Below are 25000 nucleotides of genomic sequence, written 5' to 3' on the forward strand. Positions count from 1 at the left end.
TTCTTAAGAAACTTCAACGTACCTAAGTTTAAAAATCATGGTTATGTTTTGGACTTTTCCTTTAAAACATCAACAGATAGGGGCCTCTGGGTGGCTCACTGGGTTAAGTGTCTGACTTCAGCTCAGGTCATGATCTCACGGTTTGTGAGTTCAAGCCTGGTGTGGGACTCTGTGCTGACAGCTCAGAGCCTGGAGCCTGCTTCGGATTCTGTGTCTCCCTGTCTCTCTGTTCCTCCCCTGCTTGCACTCTGTGTGTGTGTGTCTCTCTCAAAAATAAATATTTAAAAAAATTTTTTGAACTTCAACAGATAGACCATTCTGTTCACATTTATCTATACTTATTTATGGAAGATGATCTTAAAATTGTTTGCTTTGCTTTGGAAACCTACATTTGGCTGCTTTTATATGAATTAGATATCTACAAATGTAAATGGTTCTATTTGATATACTAGACATTTATGTCTGTTCACACTTAAATAATATGTGTCAAGTAGCAAATTCTCTGAAAACCAAGTTTTTAGTAACAAATAAGTTCTGAACACCTTGGTTTACCATAGAGGAGGCTCTATTTCCATGCATAAACTGTGTGCCTGCTAGACAATTCAGCTTCAAGGCAAATTGTAGTGCCCAACTCCCAGTGATTTTTCAGTCCTTAGTTCCTCCCTGTTTATGAAAGTCCGGAGTTGCCTGTGTCTGGACAAGGAAGGATTTGAGAATATAACCAGTATTTGTATCTGTGATCGTTACCAGTAGACAAGGAAGAAAAGCCCAAGGAAAGAGCAGCTTTTTAAGATTCCCTGTGTTCTCCTTCATTAAGGAGTAGTAGAGATACAGACCAACCTGTGGGGTGAGAGTGACAGTCATTCTCAAATAAAAGAAGTATCTAAAAATGAAGTGTCTGTGGAACACATCTTTGTTCATTAATTGGAAGAGCTATAAATAAGCTTCATCCATTCAGGTAGAGCTGGAATTCAGTCCATTCATTTCTTCTTCTTCTCTGCTCCCTTTTCTCTGCTACAAATTTGTCTCTTATGAAGTTGTAATATAATCATGTTGTATGTTGTTATTTTATCTTATAATTTTCCTTAAGGTTTTATTATTGTGCATGTTTATGTATTTCAGTGGGAGAACTGAAGTCCAGTCAGTTCAGTATGGCAAAGAAAAAGCAAATAAAGACAGGGTATTTGCAAGGTAAGCTGCCTCTATTTCAGTGTTTGAATTTTTTTAAAAGAAAGACTAAAATTACTAAAAACTCTTTTTCCAGATGTGATTACAGAATTATCACATGATCCTTTATTTAATTAAACAATAAATTATGTTGAGGGAGTAATGAAATAATTTGTCTAGTTTATTCATTGCCCCCCCCCACATTATTTTAATGTAAGCTAAATTAACCCTGTATCAAGCATTGTAGTTCTGACCAGGCTGAATCAAATACTACGTTATTCATGTAACATATTTGGGAAAGTTTATTTCCTTTATTTTTTTAACATTTTTGAAAAACATAATGATTAATTTCATGTATTATTCATCCCATTTCCATTTTTTTTTACATCATCTTGTTGAGAAAAGTTAATTTTGGGGGAGTGCCATTTAGTTATCTTCATATTTTTAGGAGCTATTGTTTTCAAGCAAGTTGAAACAACATGATGAAGTTTATGTTTTAGAAAATAGTTTTATGAGCAATGATGGAGAATGGATTGGAAGTAAGGACCCGGTGCTAAGAGACCAATTAGGTTATTGCAGTAATCCCAGTGAAAATAATGAAGTCCTGACCTAAAACATTGGTGATGAAATGGAGACTAGGGGCCAAATTTGAGGAATATTTTGCAGGTAGAACTAACAGAAGTTGTTAAATCACTTAGATGGAGGTGTGTTAGAGATAGGAGTATCTGGAGGGACCGTCAGATTTGAGTGACAGAAATGGACAAAGGGATACAGGAAAGAGAACAAATTTGTAACAGAAAAAGTAGTTAACCTGGCACAAGTCTAGTTTGAGATCCGGGAGCAGCAGTCTAACAGGATTATCCAATAAGTGGGAGGGAGGAGGAGTGACCAAATCGGTGGCAGCAAATATTTATTGAGGAACTACTCTTCTGAGCGTGTGTCAGGTCCTGGGAATAGAATGAAGAACGGGACACACGTCTTAATCCCTGGAGCTTACATTCTGATTGGTGCAACAGATATCTAATGCAAGTAACGGATTGAGCCAGTGCAAGGCCGTGGAGCTGGAGCCTGCTTGTCATGTTTGAGGAAGAGTAGGCAGGCCAGTAAGGGAGCAGCAGTAGAGAACATGTTAGGGAGGTAAGCAGCAGCCAGAACTTGTATGACCCCATGTTCAAAATAGTAAGGACTTTGTATTGAAGGGAAAGCCAGTGGGGACTGAGAGCATTGAAGAGATATAAAGGGACTTGGACTTTTAAGAGTCTGGCAGAGTTGTTTTGTTGTATAGTGGTAATCTGAAGTATTTACAAATACCGTGATTTCTAGGATTTGCTTCAGAATCATTGGGGTGAGAGGGTTCAGGTAAATGTAGGGACGAATGAAACAAGGTTGACCGTAATGATAATTGTTGAACCTGGGTCCTGAATGCAGTGTTTATTAAATTATTCCCTCTACTTTTGTTTATATTTAAAGTGTTCCATAGTAAAATATGGGGGGTTAGGGGATCACTCTGGCTGCTGTGAGAGAATCCGTTGTATGGGCATGTGAGTGGAAAGAGGATAACCAGTTAACCTAAGAGTGGCTAACGTTTATTTTGTATTTATCTGGGCCAGGGAATTTTTGTGTATTATCTCACAGTCCCCATAGTTCAGTGAGGTAAATCCCATTACAGATGAGAAAACTGAGCACAGCACATTTGAATAATTTACCTGAAGTATTAAGGGATTCTCACACAGGCCTCCCTGTTCTTAGCCACACTTTTACCCTCTACAGAATAGGTTTGCTGTTCTGCATGAGATAGGTGAATGCTTGGCTGCTCTGTCTCAGAGATGTGAGAGACGACCTTTATTGTCTGTCTCCCCCACTAGAATGCAGGCTATATGAGGGTGGGAGTTTTATCTGTTTTTTTCACTGCATTAGACCCAGCTCTTTTAATAATGTGTGCAGTATGGTAGATGGCTTTTAAATGAGGCATGTTTTTTCAGTGGAAATGGCTTACAGAGGATAAGTCCTTAAAGAGTTCATGTGTTTGGTATCTCCTGTCATAGGAGGCATAAGAGTTTTAATAAATTTTAATGAGAAATTTTTGCTTTGGCTTTTATTTTAATTTTACCCTTAGCCTTTATCAAAAAGACCTTCCTGTTTTGTGTTTCTAGAGTAAAAGGAGTTTTTGGTTTTTTTCTTTTCTCCAAAAGTAAAAATTGTTTTATTGGTTTTTTTCTGCTCATAAAAGTGATACTTCATTATTTGTTAAAATTCCAAATGCCAGTAATTTTACCTGGCAGGGGAGATAACCATGATCGCAGAGATGGTTCTCTCCGGGAGAGGCTTGTCCATTGTGCTCAGGCCATTCTGATTCCTGCGGTTCCCCCAAACGTGGGAAACTCAACCGTGTTCGAGGTTTCCCCTGTCTAAAATAAAGAAAAGAAAAATAAATAAATTAAAATTCCAACATGCCAAATAACATAAAAAAAATTATGACGCAATACAATTACGTTAAATAATTTTTGGTACTTACTATTTAAGGTTTTGCCATGTGTATACTCACAGATATGTATCTGTATATATCTGACAAGGCTGAATCAAATATTACTACATATATATATGCATATATATATATATATATATATATATATATATATAAAATATAAATAGCTTACTCTTTGCCAGTACTGTGCCCTGAGTGCTTAAACAAATGAGTAAAAAATAATATTGTAAGTTCCTTGGAGTAAGGACATTTGAAACAAAAAATTATTAAAACACGATTTTTATGTGTTTATTTCTTTTTCTTTCTTTTTTTCAACGTTTTTTTTTTTTTTTTTTTTTTATTTTTGGGACAGAGAGAGACAGAGCATGAACGGGGGAGGGGCAGAGAGAGAGGGAGACACAGAATCGGAAACAGGCTCCAGGCTCTGAGCCATCAGCCCAGAGCCTGACGCGGGGCTCGAACTCACAGACCGCGAGATCGTGACCTGGCTGAAGTCGGACGCTTAACCGACTGCGCCACCCAGGCGCCCCGATTTTTATGTGTTTAAATAATAAAATTAACTTGCTTTTTTATCCGCCCCCCCCCTTCCATTCCTGGCTTACCCCCATCCTCTTTTGTGTGTGAATGATCTACTCAACAGGAAAACTGTCTGAAAATGCCTTGAAGGATTTAGCTGGTCAGGGTTATATAGCATTTTGCTGTCATACATTTACTTGAATTTGAATGATGTAGTTTATCTCAACATTTGTTCAATATTTTGAATTTGATTTATTGTTATATCTTGTTTTTTAGGTTTATGAGGGAAATATTGTCATTTTTCTATTAAATATAAATCTTAGTGTCATTAATGGTTATTTGGTTACTTGGTTATTTGGGAAGGGCGAAAAGAACAAAATAAGAACAAAGATGCCTACTGTAATAGACATGGCTACTGAAATTATTCAGAATCCTCGCTCTTACAGTCTTAGATACCCTTGTTTCCAGTTAGAAAGTTCTAAGCACCAGTATGAAGGTAAAATGTACAGAAAGTCCTTTTGAAATTATTTTCCTTGAAATTTCTCAAGAATAAAATAATTTACTTCCTATTAACTTTGTTGTTTTCATTTAAAATGTATCCTTTCGCTTAGTACTACGACTTATTGCACCACTCCCTCAGACTTGTTAAAATCAAAGCAAATATTTTTCTGATTCTTTTCTCTTAAAAATGCACCTAACAAGGGACTCCTGGGTGGCTCGGTCGGTTGAGCGGCTGACTTCAGCTCAGGTCGTGATCTCACAGCTTGTGGGTTCAAGCCCCGCGTCAGGCTCTGTGCTGACAGCTCAGAACCTGGAGCCTGCTTCGGATTCTGTTTCCCTCTCTCTTTGCCCCTCGCCCACTCGTACTCTGCCTCTCTCTCTCTCAAAAGTAAATGAAACATTAAAAAAAATTTTTTTTAATGCACATAACAAAATTCTTAGCTTTTTTCTTCTTTTCCTTACAAGAAGCTTGAATTTTTTCTTGCTTGATATTTATAAAAATAGTGAACACAGTTTGATAACTAGTTCTACTGTAGTATGATATGAATATCAAATTATACATGTACTTACATATTAATATTATTATCACATGCAAAGTACTTTCTTTATAAGTGTTAATGTTTGAATATCTTGATCATGTGTGACTTTGAGAAATATGCACAATTATACCTGCATCCTAGCTCTTCATTTTATATGTGCATTATTAAAATGGAAAATTGTAATAGGTTGTTTTATGAAACAAATATGCGTTATTTAAGGAATAGTAGAGCTAAAATTCCAATATAAGAAGTCCTAAATATCTGTCCCAAATCATTTGTTATGTGGAATTCTATGAATCCTCCTTAAAATAAGTCCTTAGCAGGGACAAAGTTTTGTTTAGTGTTTATGACCCTTCCATCTCCAAAAGTCTAAGGCTTGTTTTTATAATATATCACAGCCTCACTGTGATGACCTGATGCATATCTACCAAAAAACTCTGATGGTTTTAGCAGTTATTAAGTTATTCTGTTAAAGTATTAGAGAATTCTGGAGTTCTTATCCACTTCTTAGAATTTTAGTTGGTGGTGTATAAATAGAACAGATTTCTTCTTCAACTTTTCATGTAAGGTCACTTTTTTCAGCAGTGATGAATATGTTAATATTTTTTCCCAGTCGCTCAACTCTTTTCATTGCTTTCACACTGTTTTCATTGTCATATAATATCTAAGAAGAAAGCAAAAGAATGTTCACGTGTAACAGAAAAATAAAGTGCCATGGTCAGAAAATATATTTACCACATTGCAAACACACTGATGAAGTGTGGTATTTTTTTCTCTGAAATTTCCACACTCAACAGGAAACATAGACAGCAAGCTTGAGTGGGTGGGTCTCTGAGGTTAAAGCTGTTAATAAAATTCTTGAAATTTAGTTTTAAGCGCAGAGCATTTCCAACCATGTTTAGTTTATTAACAACAGTTAAGTGTTCTGACGCTTTATACTACTAGGTGAGTATAATTGGATTTTTTCGTCTTCAAATGACTTTTTCCCTCTCTTCAAAAATGAAAGTAGTCAGTCTAACTGTAGTTATGCAGTCTTACAGCTGACATTTAGTAGTCTAATATATGAGAAAGAATAGCTTATTAACTCTTGAGAGTTAACATTAATACAAGAGCAATAATTCTAGGGTTTCTTTTAATAATCTTTACTTCATTTTAAAAATCAAATGTATGAAATACCATCGCTTTTTTTCTTTTCCATCTTATTCTGACTAATAGGAATATTAGTTTGCATGGCACTATTAGGAGATTGGACTAAATAGTGTCCTGTGTTGTCTTCAAATAAGAAAAGCCTATAATTTGAATTCATTTATGAAAAACTAAATCTGAGTCAGTGCCTATTTTTAAATCAATAACATTACATCTCTCTTACAAAATGTTCTAAGTTCTTAAATTAAGGAAATGTCATTAAGCCAAACTAAAAAAGGTTTGGGCTATGAATATACGAAATGAGGCACTTGTGTGGTTTGGATTCGTAAGTAATTTAAGTTACTTGTGGTTTCATAAAATTAATAAACTAAAACATTGCACTGAAAATTTAGATACTCATAAATTATAAAATGCAGGATGTAGGGGAGGACCTAGGTTCATACATTATACTGGTAAATTTCAATATTTAGACATAGATACTTAACTGATTTGACTTATAGAAGGTTAAAACGAGGACCCTCCACTCATCATTTTAATACTTCCTACTGTGTCTGTAAATTTTATTAAATATTCTTGGTACGTGTACTGTGCTTTTTAGTCTATTCTGTATCTATGTGCTTCAGTGAATTTATTGCAATATAAAACTGTCAGCTTGCAAGATCGTTTATTATGTGTTTTTATGTAAGTAGCTTACTTCCGTATATTAACCTTCGTATTAACTGTGCATGTCAAAAAAACTAGGTATTTAAGTAGATGTCATATATATTTCCATGAATTTTGGCCATTATCTGAATTTGAACATAAAAAAGACTTTAGTTGTTAACTTACCTAAATTCTAAAGATTTCTGATCTCTGCAAACTTCAGTATCTTTTCTGAAAAGATTACTTAGGTCTCATCTTTATTACTATGATAGCTGACAATATATAGATAGGTAATAAACATAGTCTTCTACTCCCTCCCATGAGACAGAATAGTTAACCTTCTAAATGATGTTTTTTGGAAAAACAAAACAAAGAAAAAAAAATCCACTGTCCTATTATGAATAAAATGGAAAAAATACATAATTATCCTTTTTGCCATGTCCTCTGTTGAGGCAGAGGATCAGGGTTTGGGTTTAAGATTTAAGGATATTCAGGAGATAATATGCTAGCAGTTGTTTAATATATCACAAGATGACTTAGAATTTCAGAAACTTTGGAATAGGCAATATTTATAGTATTCATATATGAGATAACTTGGTAGCCAACTGTTCCTTTGCTTTTTTCCTTTCTTCCTTTTCTTGTTTCTTCTCTTTTTCTCCTCTTTTCTCCTCTCTCTCCTCTTTCCTTTCTTCTTCTTTCTTTCCTATTCTCTCTTCTACTCTTAGTGTGTCTTTCCTTCCTTCTTCATACAAAGCAGATTTAATTTCTTAGGAAATTATGAGGTATATAGCTGCCAAATGCATTAATTTCATTTAAGTAAACTATTTTTATTCATCTAGAATATGACAAATTCTAAGATTTGGTTTATAGTTGGAGGTATAAAAATGTTTACATACTAAATTATTTCTGCAGATCCCCAAGTAAGCCCTTGGCACGGAAATTAATGGATTGGGAAGTAGTAAGCAGAAACTCAATATCTGATGACAGGTTAGAAACACAAAGCCTTCCATCGCGATCTCCACCTGGAACTCCTAATCAGTAAGTACAGACTGACATCAGGTGTATATGTTGCTAATTTCTAAATTATTGACTGTGTTATTTCCATTGCCCAAAGATCGAAATATGTAAATCTTTACCTTTAAATCTTTTAGACAGACATGATTTTTGTTGCTCCAGAGCATTATTTCCTCATAGCCTGCAGCTTATTGCATAAGCTGGCCTGGAAATGGCCTGGAAAAGCCTCAGTGAATGAGGGAGTAGAACATTGAACAAGGATGTTCACTATCCTATACAGTATGGGTCTCTAGCCAATAAATCAAGATCTATTAGTAGACTTACAATCTGGAAATAATGGTTATGACTGGCATAATCCTTTTTTATTGGCTGTCAAGCAGAATTTCTAGGGGAGCATATATTCTTTGAAAATGCTAAATGATTGTGATTATCTTACTTTATCTCTTACCCCAACCACTGTTTCACCACTTTCTGTGGTCTAGAAAAAGGGGTTTCCAACATAAGCTCCCACAAGCTTAGCTCTATCTATGCTAAGAAGCCTGTGTTACTCAGCACTTACTGTTTATATACTTCTATTATTTCCTACCAAAACTGTATGCTTTGATATAGATAATAGTAAGATAATCAGCTCGTACTGGCCAAAGTTGTTAATTTTATAATGTGTTAACAAATGTGTTGAATATGTGGATGTAACTAAATAATGATAAACACATCTCAGTATGTTCACAGACCTTGTTCAACCAAAAGGTTTAATACAAAATACTTGAATTTTTGTATGGAATATAATATTTGAATAAGTCTAACTTTAGAAATATTTTATACGCGTTAATATCCAATAAGTGTGTAGTAAATTCTAGAAGTTGTGTCACCGATGGGTGTTTGTCAGCCCAAGAATAAACTTCTACCATATTGAAAGTAAAGTATGTGCATAAATAGTTTGGTTCAGGGAACATTATCTCATACTTTAGTGTCTTCCTTTTTTTCTTTTAATGTTTCTTTCTTTTTGGGAGAGCGAGAGGAAGAGAGCATGAGCAGGGGAGGGGCAGAGAGAGAAGACAGAGGATCCGAAGCAGGCTCCATGCTGACAGCAGAGAGCCCAGTTTGGGGCTCAAGCTCCCTAACTGCGAGATCGTGACCTGAGCTGGAGTCGGACGGACGCTCATCCAGCTGAGCGCCCCCAGGCACCCCCACTCAGTGTCTTCCTTACTGCTAGAAAAGATAGACTCAAAAGTTTCTGTGTTTCTAATTGCAGATTGCTAAATTATCTTTTTTTATATATATAAAATACTGTATATATTCAGAGTCCTATCAACTGTTTGAAGAAAATTCAGAATCATCTTTTTTGGTCCCTTTTCCAGGCACTCATTTTTCCATTAAAAAAAAATTTTTTTTTTAATATTTATTTTTGGAAGAGAGAGAGAGACAGAGCACCAGCAGGGGAGGGGCAGAGAGAGAGAGAGAGAGAGAGAGAGAGAGAGAGAAAGAGAGACACACAGAATCTGAATCAGGCTTCAGGCTCAGAGCTGCAAGCTGTCAGCACAGAGCCTGATGCCGGACTCGAGACTACGAACCGTGAGATCATGACCTGAGCTGAAGTCAGATGCTTAACTGAGCCACTCAGGCACCCCATCCATTTGTTACTAGTACCACTAAATAATTACAGAAAATTGCAGAAAACACAAGAAATTGTGTGACAGAAGACACAGGAAAGATGATTGAGTTAATTAATTAGGAGTAGTTCTGATTAAATTTCCTGGTTAATGAAACAATTTTAATTTTATTTTATTTTTTAATGTATATTTTTGAGAGAGAGAGAAAGAGACAGAGTGCAAGCAGAGGAGGGGCAGAGAGAGAGGGAGACAGAGAACCTGAAACAGGCTCCAGGCTCCTAGCTATCAGCACAGAGCCCGATGTGGGGCTCAAACTCACAGACCATGAGATCATGACATGAGCCGAAGTCAGATGCTTAATCTACTGAGCCACCCAGGCACCCTAATGAAACAATTTTAGGTATGATCTGAAAAAGTTTTTTTCTCAATTCTAAAGAGACAGTACAGTGTGATGATTAAGAGCATAGGCCCTAGAGTCACTGTACGTTTGAACTTTGAACAAATTAATCTCTTTGTCCCATTTTTATCTTCTATAAAATTATAATAGCAGTGTCTTTTATGAGGGTTAAATCAGAGGATATATGTAAAATGCTTAGAACAATGCTTAGCACATAATAAGTGTTCAAATGTTAGTTATCATAATTAATAATAGTAATCAAAATAATTCATGTGACTATGTCACTTACAAGGATGGAATTATGTTATTCATTATCTATTTTTAGGAAGTAAAGGAAGTCCCATAAACAGAAACATTTATGAGGATTAAAAGAGAACTCAGACCAGAAGATATTTCTGAATTATTTATTCTTTCCCTTTATTTTATACAGGCAGACCTTGGAGATATTGCAGGATTGGTTTCAGACCACTGCAATAAAGCAAGTCAAATGGATTTTTTTGTTTCTTAGTGCATGTAATGTTTACACTAAATGTGCAATAATAGCAATGTCTAAAAAATTAGTGTACATACTTTAAAAAATATTACTAAGAAGTGCTAACCACATTCTAAGTTTTCAGTGAGTCGTTATCACTGCTCACAGTTTACTATAACAAATATAATAATAATGATAAAGTTTGAAATAATGCAAGAATTCCAAAACATGGTAGACATGAAGTTGTGCAAATGCTGTTGGAGAAATGGCACCAGCTGACTTGGTCGCAAAGTTACTGCAAACCTTCTATTTTTTTTTTTTTAATCTTTATTTTTGAGAGAGAGAGAAAGTGCGAGCAGGGGAGGAACAGAGAGAGACAGAGAGAGAGAGAGAGAATCCGAAGCATGCTCCAGGCTCTGAGCTGTCAGCACAAAGCACGATGCGGGGCTAACTCATGAACCGTGAGATCATGACCTGAGTCGAAGTCGGACGTTTAACCGACTGAGCCACACAGGCACCCCAATTTTTTTTTTAAAGAAGAAGCATAAAGCAAAGCACAATAAAATGAGGTGTAAATACTGATTAAGACACAAAGTTGTAGTGACTATAGCCTATGTAGACATTAGGTGTAGAGATAACAGATTGAACAGGTAAAATCCTTGCGGTAGTTCGCTGACTGTAGTTCAGATTTTTGACTTCCTATTTGGTGTTCTTTCTGTTTACTTCACACTGTCTTCGTCAGAGTCTTTGCTTAGTCAATATGGTTAGTCATAAAAATACACACTCACTTTCTAATGTAATCATATAAATAAAAAACGGGAAAAATTGAATTAAAGCACATTTTCATTCAATCTTTTTTCCTCTTCATATAGTCGAAATTCTGCATTCACACAAGAGGGAACCCGGTTACGACCGTCTTCAGTTGGTCATTTGGTAGACCATGTGGTTCACACTTCCCCAAGCGAAGTATTTGTGAATCACAGATCTCCATCTTCAACACAAGCTAACAGCATTGTTCTGGAATCATCACCGTAAGACCTTTTTCATTTAGCTTCCTTCTTGTAAATTATACTGCCCCAAATTGTTTTATTTGAAATAATCCTGGGAAATTAGGGTGTTTGATATAAGTATTTGTTTACACAATGTATTAACATTTATGTATTTGTAAATGTGCTTATTTGTCCCTGAGAGTTCTTTGTACTCTTCCCAACCAAAACAAACAAACAAAAAACTTTGTTTTCATTGATTCAGTATGTTCTTTAACCTTTGATGCATACACTTAAATATTTGTGCAGATGTAGTTGTAGCACTGTGGTCAGGTAGTAAGGTACTAAAAGATAGAGTGTCTTAGTATTATTCAAGAAGGGAACCATAAGAATGAATAGACAATAGAAAATGATGGAAAAATTACTTAGCAAAGGAGAACCAAGTAAGATGACCATCATACTGAAAATGAGTTGTAGAAAGTATTCACACATCATTTTTAAAATTCATTTTTCTCTCGAATTACATACTGGTACATAAATTCAGCTTCATAATTCAGTATTTATACCCCATCGGTTTAATGTACAATATGCTTACCCTCACATTAATATACAATATCTTGACTTATTGTTTATATTAATGCAAATTAGTCCATATGCAAGTAAAAATTCAGAGTAAGAATTAGGAAAGAAAAATAAAATTCTTTACAAGAAATGTGGCTTCGTATAAAGATGCATTTATTTAGAATGGAGTGACTATGATCAGGGCTGAAGAAAGGAGAGGTCTGAAAGTGATGGGTGGAAGAGTAAAAGGACAGGTCAGCAAAGCAGGAGGTGGAACACGTGACAAGGTGCAGGAGCTGGAACACGTGACAAGACACAGAGGAAGCGATTGTCCTCACTGTCGGGGCAGCCAAGGAAGACTGGCTGAGCCATTAAGACAAGTGGAATTCAGTCTTGGTAACATGTCTTAGTCAAACATTTTGATTGTACGTGTATAGTAAAAAGGTTGGAAGGGTAGGAAAGATACACACTGCATAGTGACACCTGTGGAAAATGAGTTGACAAGAGACAAGATTGATGGAGATTTTGTTTTTGATTGCTTTAAAAATTAGCATTATAAACTTTGATTTTTAGTAAGCATTTATTTTCCAATTCTGAAACTTTAAAAAGTACAATAATTAAGAACATGATGGAAATGTTAAGTAATTAAATTTAAAAATGACATACTTTGAGCACATAGAAATAAACCATATAGAGGAATTTCAAAAGCCTGTCTTGTTACAGAACAGTAATACCATTCCAGGGCCTAATCAAATTATCTCCATCCATTTTTTTAAAGGGCCCTTTTTGTAGAGATACACACGCATACACATGTGTATACATACACATAGAATTGAGTGTTTCCACATGCAAATTTTATGGATTCACCAATCCGAAAAAACCTTCGTTCTGGTTTCCTGAACTTAAATGGAGATGCAAGTTTAGGATAGATTGGAACTGTGCAGTTTTTGCTTCCCCATCCTGATCCACAAGAATTTCAAATGCCTGGACCTGTATTTCTCCTTGGACATGTATTTTATTTATGAAACTTGTGTGTTTTGTATTCAGGTTTGAATCTCTAACACTGCATTTGAAATTCAGCCAGTTTTAACCTTAAGAATAATGAGAGAGTTCTGAAAAAATGAGCTTAATGGTAGACAAATTGTTTACAATCAGCTTTTTCATAAATTATCTCACTGTTGAACTCAATGAAATAGAAAAGACTTTTATTCCCCATTTATAGATGAGAAGGCCCACTTAACAGGATTTATCCCATTTTATACAACTAACATTCAGGTCTTCCCTATCTGACCCAACCAGCAGAATTTTTGTATCCTAGACAGGGCTTTGTTGTAATCACTTGGTTGGTTGATTGATTTTTGCAATTCAGAGAAAATATTTTGCAACTTGGAATCTATAGGATTTAGTTTTATATTGGCCAAATGTGAAAAGAATTCAGACAATGTGTCAGATGAAGCACAAAGCATTTCAACATGTATTGAAATAGATCTTGAGATCATCTCACCGGTTCCCTGTTTTTTGAGTGAGTATAGGGCCTTTGAGGTGAAACCTGAGTCCTGACTTTAATTACTGCGTCAGGTTGCCTTCTTCACAAGACGAAAACACTGCTAACTCATAGGTGTGTTTGTTATGGAAACAAATAGGAGGTTGTTTGTACTGCTTAGAATAAAGTTACCATTTATAGGCAGGGGCAATTGAAACTACAGTCTACCATTTCCTTCCTTTCTTTAAATGTTTCACAGAAGATTAGACTGTTTTAGTTTGTGATTTTCTGAGAAAAACAATAATCCTAAATTAACTTGAAAATACTTAACAGGTGCTTATTTTAGTAAATTCATACCACAAATGTTAGTATACTCCTATCAGTATGTAACAGGGAAGTTTGGACATTTCTACAAAACCATCACAAAGCATGTAAGTTGGGTGGTTAAGATTTTATTTGAAAAAAAATTTTTTAATGTTTATTCATTTTTTTTTTTTAATTTTTTTTTTCAACGTTTATTTATTTTTGGGACAGAGAGAGACAGAGCATGAACGGGGGAGGGGCAGAGAGAGAGGGAGACACAGAATCGGAAACAGGCTCCAGGCTCTGAGCCATCAGCCCAGAGCCCGACGCGGGGCTCGAACTCACGGACCGCGAGATCGTGACCTGGCTGAAGTCGGACGCTTAACCGACTGCGCCACCCAGGCGCCCCAATGTTTATTTTTGAGAGAGACAGAGACAGAGTGCACTGGGGGAGGGGCAGAGAGAAAGGGAGACACAGAATCCAAAGCAGGCTCCAGGCTCCAAGCTGTCAGCACAGAGCCCGAAGAGGGGCTTGAACTTGTGAACCGTGAGATCATGACCTGAGCCAAGGTCGAATGCTTAACCGACTGAGCCACCCAGGTGCCCCTAAGATTATTTTTTTTTATTTTGATACAGATTGCTAAGGACAGCAACAGAGAGCTGCTTTGACTGCAGAATAAACTGCTTTCAATGCTGCTGTTGAAGTATTCATGAGGAAATTTAAAGCTGACTGGACTCTAGTAAATCAGCAAAGCTTTTGCCTACCTGGCTTGATTGACAGTTTTAACAAATCTTTTGATACTATTTTACAGTATATTGCTTTGTTGACAGCAAAGTGCACTTAAAAGTAACATTTTCATTATTTTTTAAAATGTCAAAGTTGAAGATAAGCAAGTTACAGTAAAACCTTGGATTGTGAGTAGCTTGTTCTGGGAGTGTTCCACAAGATGAGCAAACATTTCTTTAAAAAAAATATTTTTTTAATGTTTTATTTATTTTTGAGAGAGAGAGAGAGAGAGAGAGAGAGACAGAGTACCAGCGGGGGAGGGGCAGAGAGAGAGGGAGACACAGAATCCGAAGCAGGTTCCAGGCTCTGAGCTGTCAGCACAGGGCCCAATGCGGGGCTTGAACTTGTGAACTGCGAGATCATGACCTGAGCCGAAGTCAGACGCTCAACTAAGCCACCCAGGCGCCCCAATGAGCAAACATTCCTAATAAATTTTAACGTGATAAACGAGCGATGTCCTGCAATACGAGTAGTATGTGATGCCAAATGTCACATGATCACAACTGAGCCAATGGTTCTTCTCTCTGTCTCGGTGACGGATTGTGGGTGATCATCTCCTTTGCTCATATGCTCAGTCTCAGGCCACAGTGTTTAGCAGATATCCGTGTTTTTTCAGAACATTGGAAGATGCCCACAACTAGCACTAATGTATTTTTTGTCACTTCAAAGCACCTACAGACAGTCCCTTGCTTTTCCATGCAAGATTAAATTTAGGAATACTTTCCTTCATTCTAGATCAGGCTGCCTGCAGATAATGGACCCTCTCCTCTGCTGCCTTATTGCCATTACAGTAAATACTGTAGTATTAATACTGACAAGAATTTATTACTGTATTCTAGTCAGCATCCCTGTGAGCATGCAGAAAAAATTCCATTGAGTCAATAGATAGCAGTGATTCCCCTAGTGATAGTGAAAGTTGTCCTGCAGGATAACCCTCCTCTCTCATCTCCCTCACACCAGCCACGAAGGTTTTCAAAGGTCAGTGCAAGTTAATTTGTTTACTTTTCTTTATATTTTGTATTTTCTTTATTCGTATTACAGTAGTATAATCATTTTTTATGTGAATATTTTTGGGTTGTGGAACAAATCATCTGAGTTTCCATGATTTCTTATGGGGAAATTTGCTTTGATATACAAGTGCTTTGGATCACAAGCATGTTTCCGGAATTAATTATGCTCGCAAACCAAGGTTTTACCATATTTGTATTGAAAAACCCCACTATGAGAGTTGGGCATTGGAACACTTTTGGAATTATATTCATTCCCATCACCCTTTCTCCATTCTTAATGTTCAGAAGTTAACACAAGTGGTAATTTTTCCTCCAGATTTTTTATGTGGGTAGATTTTGAACATTACGTTTCAAGTTTTGTTCCCACTCAGCCCCCTCCCCCACCATCATTTAGGCAAATTATTGGTTTTAAATATATTAAAACCATTGAGTTAGAAGTATGTTATTAGAATTTCACATATAGTCATGTTATCACTTATAACTTTCTATATGACATGATAGAAAATAGTCTTGGGACATTCTCTGTTAAGTTCTATTGAGGCCTCAGATACTGTCAGATAGGTAGGTTGTTTAGCTTTTCTGTTTTATAAATTGACTTCTGAGAAGCATTGTATTTGGAGAAGAGTCCACTGCTACAAATAGTTTGAAACCTCTGATTTAAAGTAGCTTTGTTCCTGTTTTTTGCAGTTGTTTTGATTAAAGTACAACTGTAACATAATGTTAAGAGCACAAGCTCTGGATTCAGAGTGGGTTTAAAACTTGGTTCCACCACTTCTAATTATGTGAGCTTGGATGAGTCATTTTATCTCTGTAAGCCTCAATTTCCTTACCTGTAAAAATAGGATGATAATATCTTCCCCATAGTGTTGCTGTGAACATTTAATGAGATGAGCAGTTAAGCAGAGAAAAAGTGTTTGGTAGATGTTAGCTATAATAATTGTGTAATTTAATTACTTTGGGAGGATATACTAGTAGGTAGGCTTTAAGAATATTATCAGCCACATATCTGTCTGCATGTTTGAAGTATGGATGTCTAGTTGAATACAACGAAGAATTCTCCAAATTCTCAACTTTATCCTTAGGTCCTAATCACAAGAGACTCTTTACAGATTTCATAATCCTGAAGTATCAAACCCATTTCCTTGGACAGTCCCATGCCTGGACTGTCCCATTCTAGTCTTACCTAATGACTCACCTCAGCCTTGTCCACACCTTATGAATTCCTTTCACTTAAATCTTTCTTAAAGATTTGCCTTCATTTTGCCCTTCTGAGCTACTGCCACTGAAAATTTTATCTCCATACTCAGCTTGACCCAATTCCCATGCCAATCTTGATCAAGTCTAGCAGCATACAGTTGACCCTTTAACAATGTGGGGAGTAAAGGGTGCTAACCCCTGCATAGTTGAAAAGTCACATATAACTTTTGACTCCCCCCACATTTAACTGCTAATAGCCTATTGTTGACCAGAAGCCTTATTGAGAACATAATCACTTGATTCACACATAGTTTGTGTGTTACATGTAATATGTACTACATTCTTAACTAATGAAGTAAGCTACAGAAAAGAAAATGTTAATTAGAAAATTGTAAGGAAGAGGAAGTACATTTACAGTACTGTACTATAAAAAAAATCCATGTGTATGTGAATCGGCACAGATCAAACTGTGTTGTTCAAGGGTCATCTGTGTTATGGATCCTGCAAATACCAGACCACTCTAGGACGAGGAAATAAAAGAACCAAAGGAGCTGTGATGGGAGGAGATAAATAAACTACGGGGACTCAGAGGATGCACTGTATTTGATGATGTACTTGTGGCAGCAAGACCAATCACATAGGTCCCTGGGCTGCTGTAGCTGCAGTATATTTACCTGCCATCCATGTCTGGCAGATACCTGTATTACTTACTTTTGGGAGCTAAGGTCAGGGACTTGAAGTTTGGTTGAAACCAGGCATCTCAGGTCTGGGACCTTGATTCTGAAATGGATTCGTACTGATGTAGTAATATGAGATTTTCAATTCTAGTCTTAATATCATATCCCTGAGAGTTTATATGCACTTTTTAAATTTATTGAGCATTTATTAGTAATCAGTCTGCAATGGTGTTTACTTTGAAGTGCTGTGAATGTTACTATAGATTAGCCAATGTGTCAAGAATCTTGAATTTTGAATCAGAATTTTATCTGCATCTTAACATAGTATAAGTATAGGATAGTAGAGTTACTGTGCAGTAAGAGCTGGGATAGACTAGTGACCGTAGTTGAAAGAGACATGTGCTCCTGGTATGCATCTTAGAAGATTAATCTTAAAATAATCCATCAGTCCTGTCAAGTTTGTATTAGGGTCTACCAAGAATATGGTTTTTGCTTATTTTCCAGTCTTAAATTAGAATAAACTTTATGCTTCTATAAAGCATAAAGAGTTTCAGAGTTTATCTTGCCCACTTTTCTTTTTTAAAAGTAACTAAAATAATCCCTTTAGGATTACACTCCTTTCTATACTCTCCTTATAACAGATTTTTTTCTGCCTCCCATCTTTAAATTAAGCCAAAGTATTACCAACATTTGTAAGACACCAGCCATAGCTCTGATGCCCACTTTTTTCATTGGTTCCTATTTCTCTAGTCCTGTCTGAACTACCTAATAGTAGATGCTGGCTTTCTCTTTAAGTCACAGTTCCCTTCTCTGAGAGGAATTCTTTTCTTTTCTTTTCTTTTCTTTTCTTTTCTTTTCTTTTCTTTTCTTTTCTTTTCTTTTCTCTCTCTTCTCTTCTCTTCTCTTCTCTTCTCTTCTCTTCTCTTCTCTTCTCTTCTCTTCTCTTCTCTTCTCTCCTCTCCTCTCCTCTCCTCTCCTCTCCTCTCCTTTAAATGTTTATTTATTTTGAGAGAGAATGTGAGCAGGGTAGGGGCAGAGAGAGAGAGGGAGAGAGAGAATTCCAAAGCAGGCTCCGCACTGTCAGTGTAGAGCCCAATGTGGGCCCGAACCTACTAACCATGATATCATGACCTGAGCTAAAATCAGAATTGGATGCTTAACTGACTGAGCCACCCAGGTGCCCCTCAGGGAAATTATTTCTAATGGGGCTGTGTTCCATTATGCTGTCTGGTTGTTCTTCCAAAGCATATTATGTCTCTTCATTTTGTTATAATTAGCAATTGTAGGTTTTTTGTTTTGTTTGTTTAGTTTTGCCTAGAAAAGTTATCTTTTCTTAGAACTGGCATATTTAATGACATTATTTTAAATGTGTTACAATTTCTAATTATAAAGCATGGTTTACCTATGAAAGTCCTTTTCCTAGATAATTGAATAAGTAATAAATTGACTGCACTCATGATCTCTACATTAGATATGAAGGAGGAAGTTATCATTTTTTATAATAAAATTGAGTTAAATACATTTGGAATAGGTCTTTTTTTTTTTTTTTTCAACGTTTATTTATTTTTGGGACAGAGAGAGACAGAGCATGAACGGGGGAGGGGCAGAGAGAGAGGGAGACACAGAATCGGAAACAGGCTCCAGGCTCCGAGCCATCAGCCCAGAGCCTGATGCGGGGCTCGAACTCACGGACCGCGAGATCGTGACCTGGCTGAAGTCGGACGCTTAACCGACTGCGCCACCCAGGCACCCCCCTTTTTTTTTTTTTTAATGTTTATCTATGTCTAAGGTGGGGGGATAGAGAGAAAAGGAGACAGGCTCCATGCTGTCAGCATGGATCCCAATGCAGGGCTCCAACGCACAAACCATGAGATCATGACCTGAGCTGAAGTTGGATGCTTAACTGAGCCACTTAGGCGCCCCAGAATAAGTCTTAAAATGTAACTGAGAACCTTTGTCCAAAATAAGAATTTCAGGAGTCTGTGTTGACATCCTTGATTACTTTGATAGACTGTATTAGTAGAGACACAAATAGATATAGATGAAGTTTGGTTCTTGAACATAGAAAGGGCAGTTACCGGGATTGTCCTAGGAGAATACATAATTAGTCTGTAAAAGCTCCCAGACCAACCTGTGTGTCTTCAACAATCAAGCATCCGGAGAGCCTGACCATCACTATTTGAGAAGTTATTTTAGCAAGAAAGTTATATAAAACAGTGAGAGAAGGCAGGTAGCCCTTTTCCTGAAATCCAAAATTAGTGTTTTTTCTTGTGTCATATCTTGAGTAAGCCTCTCCGTGTGTGCTGCATTCTCCTCCTCTTCTTTAGAACTTAGCTTAAATCGAATCCAAGCCTGTATGCTTAGGCTCTCTTCCTATCTGTGGCTTCCCCTGGACTTTGCTTAAAGGAGAGATTATACTCGTATACCTGCTGGAATCTGGCAGGTAACTGTGGGAGGAATTTATGTGCCTGGGATGCCCATGGCCCATCTAAAGGCAGCAGCTAGTTCTTGGCTTTGACCAGTGGTAATGCAGATCCATTCTTTCCAGAGTTTCTAGGTATTCCATTCTGGAAATCTGGATACATGTGTAATTTTTAAAATGAGTCAATTAACTCATATTTTATAAAGAAAAATTAATGGGCCAAATGTATGTTGGCCAAAATTGGCCCATAAGCCATGAATTTGTAGCCACTGTTTTACGGCGATGGGTTCTAATTAGAAATGCATAATAAAAATAACTTCTGGAGTTTTTTTGACCATATATGCCTAATCTCTAACCTCAGAAATGTAAATTGAACAGTTTAAGCAGAATATCCCATATGTCAATACTGTCCCTCTCTTGAACTGAGTATTGTCATTGTTAGGCCCATACCTACCAGATTTGGCTCACTTAAATATTGCACTACAGATCAGACGTGAGTTTGTCTCAGTTGTATATTTTAGGATTGGTATGTATTAGGCTGTTGGCTGGACCACGAATAAAGAAAAGCTGATCTGACTCCATTCCCAGCTGATCTCAACCTTACACTCTGCCCTATAGATCTTTGGTTTTGAGGCTGTTTCCCATGTATGACAACTATATGCAAAACTAGGAAAAAAACCTTTCTCTTCACCTTGCCTAAGTTGCTTATACTTAACCCTAAGTAAGGGATAAGACCTACTGATTGATTGATGTGGAGTCCAATGACTTCTGGTATTTGAAAAGTCTTGAAAGCTTTTGGTCAACTGACTTTTAGAAATATCACATCTGTGAGGCTGTGCCCTGGATGTCCATCTTTGTGTGTCCTAACCCCTTGCAGCAGGCCATGGTTGAGGTACATGACTCTATTCTAATCTGTGGGAACAATTTCCTAGACTAGCAACAGTTGAATGTATTAGATCTTAAAGGCTTGGGTTCTTGGCAGAAAACTAGTAGGATAAAAACGAGTGTGCTTGGTACCTATAATCCCTGACCATCAAGGTAGACCTCAAAGAAGTTTTTGCTGAAAAAGAGAGGTGTATTTTTTTTTTTTTCAACGTTTATTTTTATTTTTGGGACAGAGAGAGACAGAGCATGAACGGGGGAGGGGCAGAGAGAGAGGGAGAGACAGAATCGGAAACAGGCTCCAGGCTCTGAGCCATCAGCCCAGAGCCCGACGCGGGGCTCGAACTCCCGGACCGCGAGATCGTGACCTGGCTGAAGTCGGAGAGAGGTGTATTTTTTGATGCAGTCCTTATAGATTTATTAGAATTTGGAGTATTTTGTTCCCTAAAGATTTCTGTGTAGAAAGTTAGGCTGAGTGGACATTATGGTTTACCTACTAATTTAGTGATTAACTTTTACATTATGTAAATTTGGAAGGACTATATTCTCTCTTTTTTAAAACCTTTTTTAATGTTTATTTATTTTTGAGATGGAGACAGAGCACGAGCCAGGGAGGGGCAGAGAGAATCCAGTGGGGGAGACACAGAATCTGAAGCAGGCTTCAGGCTCCGAGCTATCGGCACAGAGCCCGATGCTGGGCTCGAACCCACAAACTATGAGATCACAACCTGAGCTAAAGTCGGGCGCTTAACTGACTGAGCCACCTTGGCGCCCCAGGACTATATTCTCTCTTTAGAGAAACTTTCCTGGAGGACCATACAGTTATACCATTCATTCCTGATAATTGCTGACTTAATTGGTACTAATCAAATTTTTAGCTTCATTACCTGTATCTACCAGGTATTTAGCAGCGAGCCTCTAAGTAAGCTTCACACCTTTGGTACCAAAGGAGGGCATATATGTCAAAGAGCCACTCTGACAGTAATCTCTGTGTTATCTTGGGCTAAATTATGTGGGTATCAAATTATCCCAATTTATAGTGACAACAACAAAGGTTCTCTTTTTCTTATATCATACGTATATCATGGGTCAACTGTGGTTCTACTCCATGTCATGTTCATTCCAGGACCCAGACTGCTGTTTGGGGCATGGCTAGTAAGCATAATGAATCATGAGCTGTTTTTTTTGTTTTTTGTTCTTTTAATGTTTATTTATTTTTGAGAGAGAGAAACAGAATGTGAGCAGGGGAGGGGCAGAGGGAGAGGGAGACACAGAATCCCGAGCAGGCTCCAGGCTCTGAGCCGTCAGCATAGAGCCCGACAAAGGGCTCAGACCTATGAATTGTGAGATCATGACCTGAGCCGAAGTTAGAGACAAATTGACTAAGCCACACAGGCGCCCCCATGAGCTGTTTTTAAAGTATCCTTTCAAAGTGACCACTTCTACTCATGTTTCATTGGCCAAAGCAAGTCAGATAGCCAAGCCTGATGTCACTCAGAGAGGGGTGGAGAATAACTTTTGAACAGTAATACAGTCTAATGCAGTTCCACTTCCTTAAGTTCTTACAGCTGGTATCTTGGGCATCTGTTGCCACTCAACACAAAAAGCAGGAAGTGGGTGAAATCTGTGCCTGAATTGCACAACAGCGGCCATTGACACCGCAGCTATCAACTCTCTCATTGGACCTAGGCAATGGGACAGTCAGTAATTTTTTTATTTTCCAAAAGACCTCCTGGCATTGCAGAAATAAATAATAACCTCAGGAAATGGTCACCGCTCTTACAAAGAACCATTTCCCCTTACCTGTTCTAGCTTCCACAACTTCCGTGATGTATGCTTTCTAGGATGCAAGTTAAACGCTGGTTCCCCCTCCTGGCCTTTGTGAAAACTCACAAGTAATGTTATTACATATACTATGCTCATTCATAAAAGCTCCCATTTTTAGGGGTGCCTGGGTGTCTTGGTCATTTAAGTGTCCGACTTTGGTTCGGGTCATGATCTCATGGTTGGTGAGTTTGAGCCCCGCATTGGGCTCTCTGCGCACAGCCGGCTTCAGATCCTCTGTATCCTTCTCTCTGCCTCTCCCTCGTGCACACACCGCCCCCCCCCCCCCCCGCCGCCAAAAATAAACATTAAAAACTACCGTTTTTACCTTGAAGCGTCTTCTATCCTTCCTAGCTCTTTTTATCGGTTCTTTGCTGCCACAAATTGAAGCTTATGCTCCCTAATGTTAATTGAATTTTTGTTTTTTTAAATTGTATATTCCAACAATGTTTTATCCAGTTTTGTCTCCTCAGTGAGCTCAGTACTCTTACTCAGATTCCAATCTTTGGTGTAGTATTGAGTTCATTACTTTAATGAATTGTGTCTTATTTCTAAAGAAATGGGCCAGGGGTGCCTGAGTGGCTCAGTCGGTTAAGCATCTGACTTTGGCTCAGGTCATGATTTCGCACTTTGTGAGTTCAAGCCCCGCGTTGGGCTCTGTGCTGACAGAGCCTGGAGTCTGCTTCGGATTCTGTGTCTCCTTCTCTTTCTGTTCCTCCCATGCTCACACTCTGTCTCTCAAAAATAAGTATTAAAAAAAAATCTAATTAAATTGGGCCAATCACAAGTTCTCTAGATTGTATTGGGTGTTTTATCTGTGGAACGGCTCAACTCTCAATTCTGATTTCTGACTACCCCTGTGACTCCACTGAAAACCTTATCTTAAAAAAGTGTTTTGGAAAGTGTATATATTGCTACAGTGGATTAGTAAATATCTTTATCATGATACACTTAAAAAGTGTATTTGATTATTATGTGGAATTGTTTACAGATTTGATAAAGTAGGAAATTCAATGTACTAAAACTTTAAAGTTAGGATTTCACTTGTAAATAAATTTTTTTTGAAGTTTATTTATTTATTTTGAAAAAGAGAGAAAGAGCACAAGCAGGGGAAGAACAGAGAGAGAGAGAGAGAGAGAGAGAGAGAGAGAGAGACAAAGAGAATCCCAGGCAGGCTCTGCACTGTCTGAGCCACCCAAGTGCCCCAATAAATACAGTATTTCAAGCTTATCTTCTACTAGATGTTGTTAATATCTGAGTTGCTTGACTCTAGCTGTGTTGTTATATTATGTTACCGTTATGTTATTTTTTACCTTAGCTTTTAAAATAGCAATTCTAGGGTGCCTGGGTGGCTCAGTTGGTTAAGCATCTGACTTGATTTTGGCTCAGGTCACGATATCCCAGTTTGTGGGATCGAACCCCGTGGCAGGCTCTGCACTGACAGCGTTCAGACTGATTGGGATTTTCTCTGTCCCTCCCCTGCACATGCACATTCTCTCTCTCCAAATAAATAAATAAACTTAAAATAACTGTTCTAGAAGACAACTTCCAAAATAGTCCTTTGTTTTTCTTTTTTTCCTATCTAGATCACAGGAGACCCCTGGAGATGGGCAGCCTCCAGCTTTACCACCCAAACAATCAAAGAAAAACAGTTGGAACCAAATTCATTATTCACATTCTCAACAAGATCTGGAAAACCATATTAATGAAACATTTGATGTTCCATCTTCCCCTGAAAAATCTACTGTAAGTACCTACTTCAGATATTCTCACACCTCTTTGAATTTTTACTTTTATCATTTAGAGAGAGAGAGTATGGGAGAGAGGAAGAGAGAGAATCTTAAGTAGACTCCACACTCAGTGGGGAGCCCAGCCCAGGGCTTGATCCCACTACCCTGGGGTCATGACACAAGCTGAAATCAAAAGTTGGATGCTCAACCAACTGAGCCATCCAGGCACCCTCCCTTTGAACTTTTTAATCTGTAATGAAATTTCTTTTAGACTGTGGTATGTTTTATCTGTAAATTAAATTATTGTACTTTCTTTTTTTCATCATACGTTGGTCATGAATTTTGCCATGATTGACCCAATTGTGGGATTTCAACTTATCTTCATTTTAAAAATTTCTCTAGAAGTTAATTCCTGACAAATTTATGTTGATTTCAGTCTTGCAAAACACTCGCTTTTAGAAGAAATGCTAATAATCCATTAAATATCACTAACTTTATTATATCATTCACCAGGTGCATGGACTTTATCATTTTCATTAACCTTTTGAAATTGAGTTCAGGTCCCTGGATTTTATGATCACTCTCTGCTCTATAAAATATATTTATGGATCATTTGGTGCTTTTCCTTTAGAGGACATGCTTTTACCAC

General features: G+C 37.3%; 1 protein-coding gene and 1 pseudogene across 1 annotated transcript in view; both read left to right on the top strand.

Moving 5' to 3' along the window:
- Positions 1–25000, top strand: part of PTPN4 (protein tyrosine phosphatase non-receptor type 4) — a 228305-nt gene that overhangs the window by 158047 nt on the left and 45258 nt on the right. The window contains exons 13-16 of the mRNA XM_047083479.1: positions 1123–1191; positions 7909–8034; positions 11362–11520; positions 24208–24367. Coding sequence (XP_046939435.1) covers positions 1123–1191; positions 7909–8034; positions 11362–11520; positions 24208–24367 — 514 coding nt within the window. The remainder of the gene's footprint in view (positions 1–1122; positions 1192–7908; positions 8035–11361; positions 11521–24207; positions 24368–25000) is intronic.
- On the top strand, positions 3435–3561 carry LOC124516873 (uncharacterized; annotated as a pseudogene).

The sequence above is a fragment of the Lynx rufus genome, unplaced genomic scaffold (assembly GCF_022079265.1).
Source record: "Lynx rufus isolate CCGP_SWC_20201006 ecotype Redwood Valley unplaced genomic scaffold, mLynRuf1.p SCAF_2, whole genome shotgun sequence".
NCBI classification, from domain to species: Eukaryota; Metazoa; Chordata; class Mammalia; order Carnivora; family Felidae; genus Lynx; species Lynx rufus.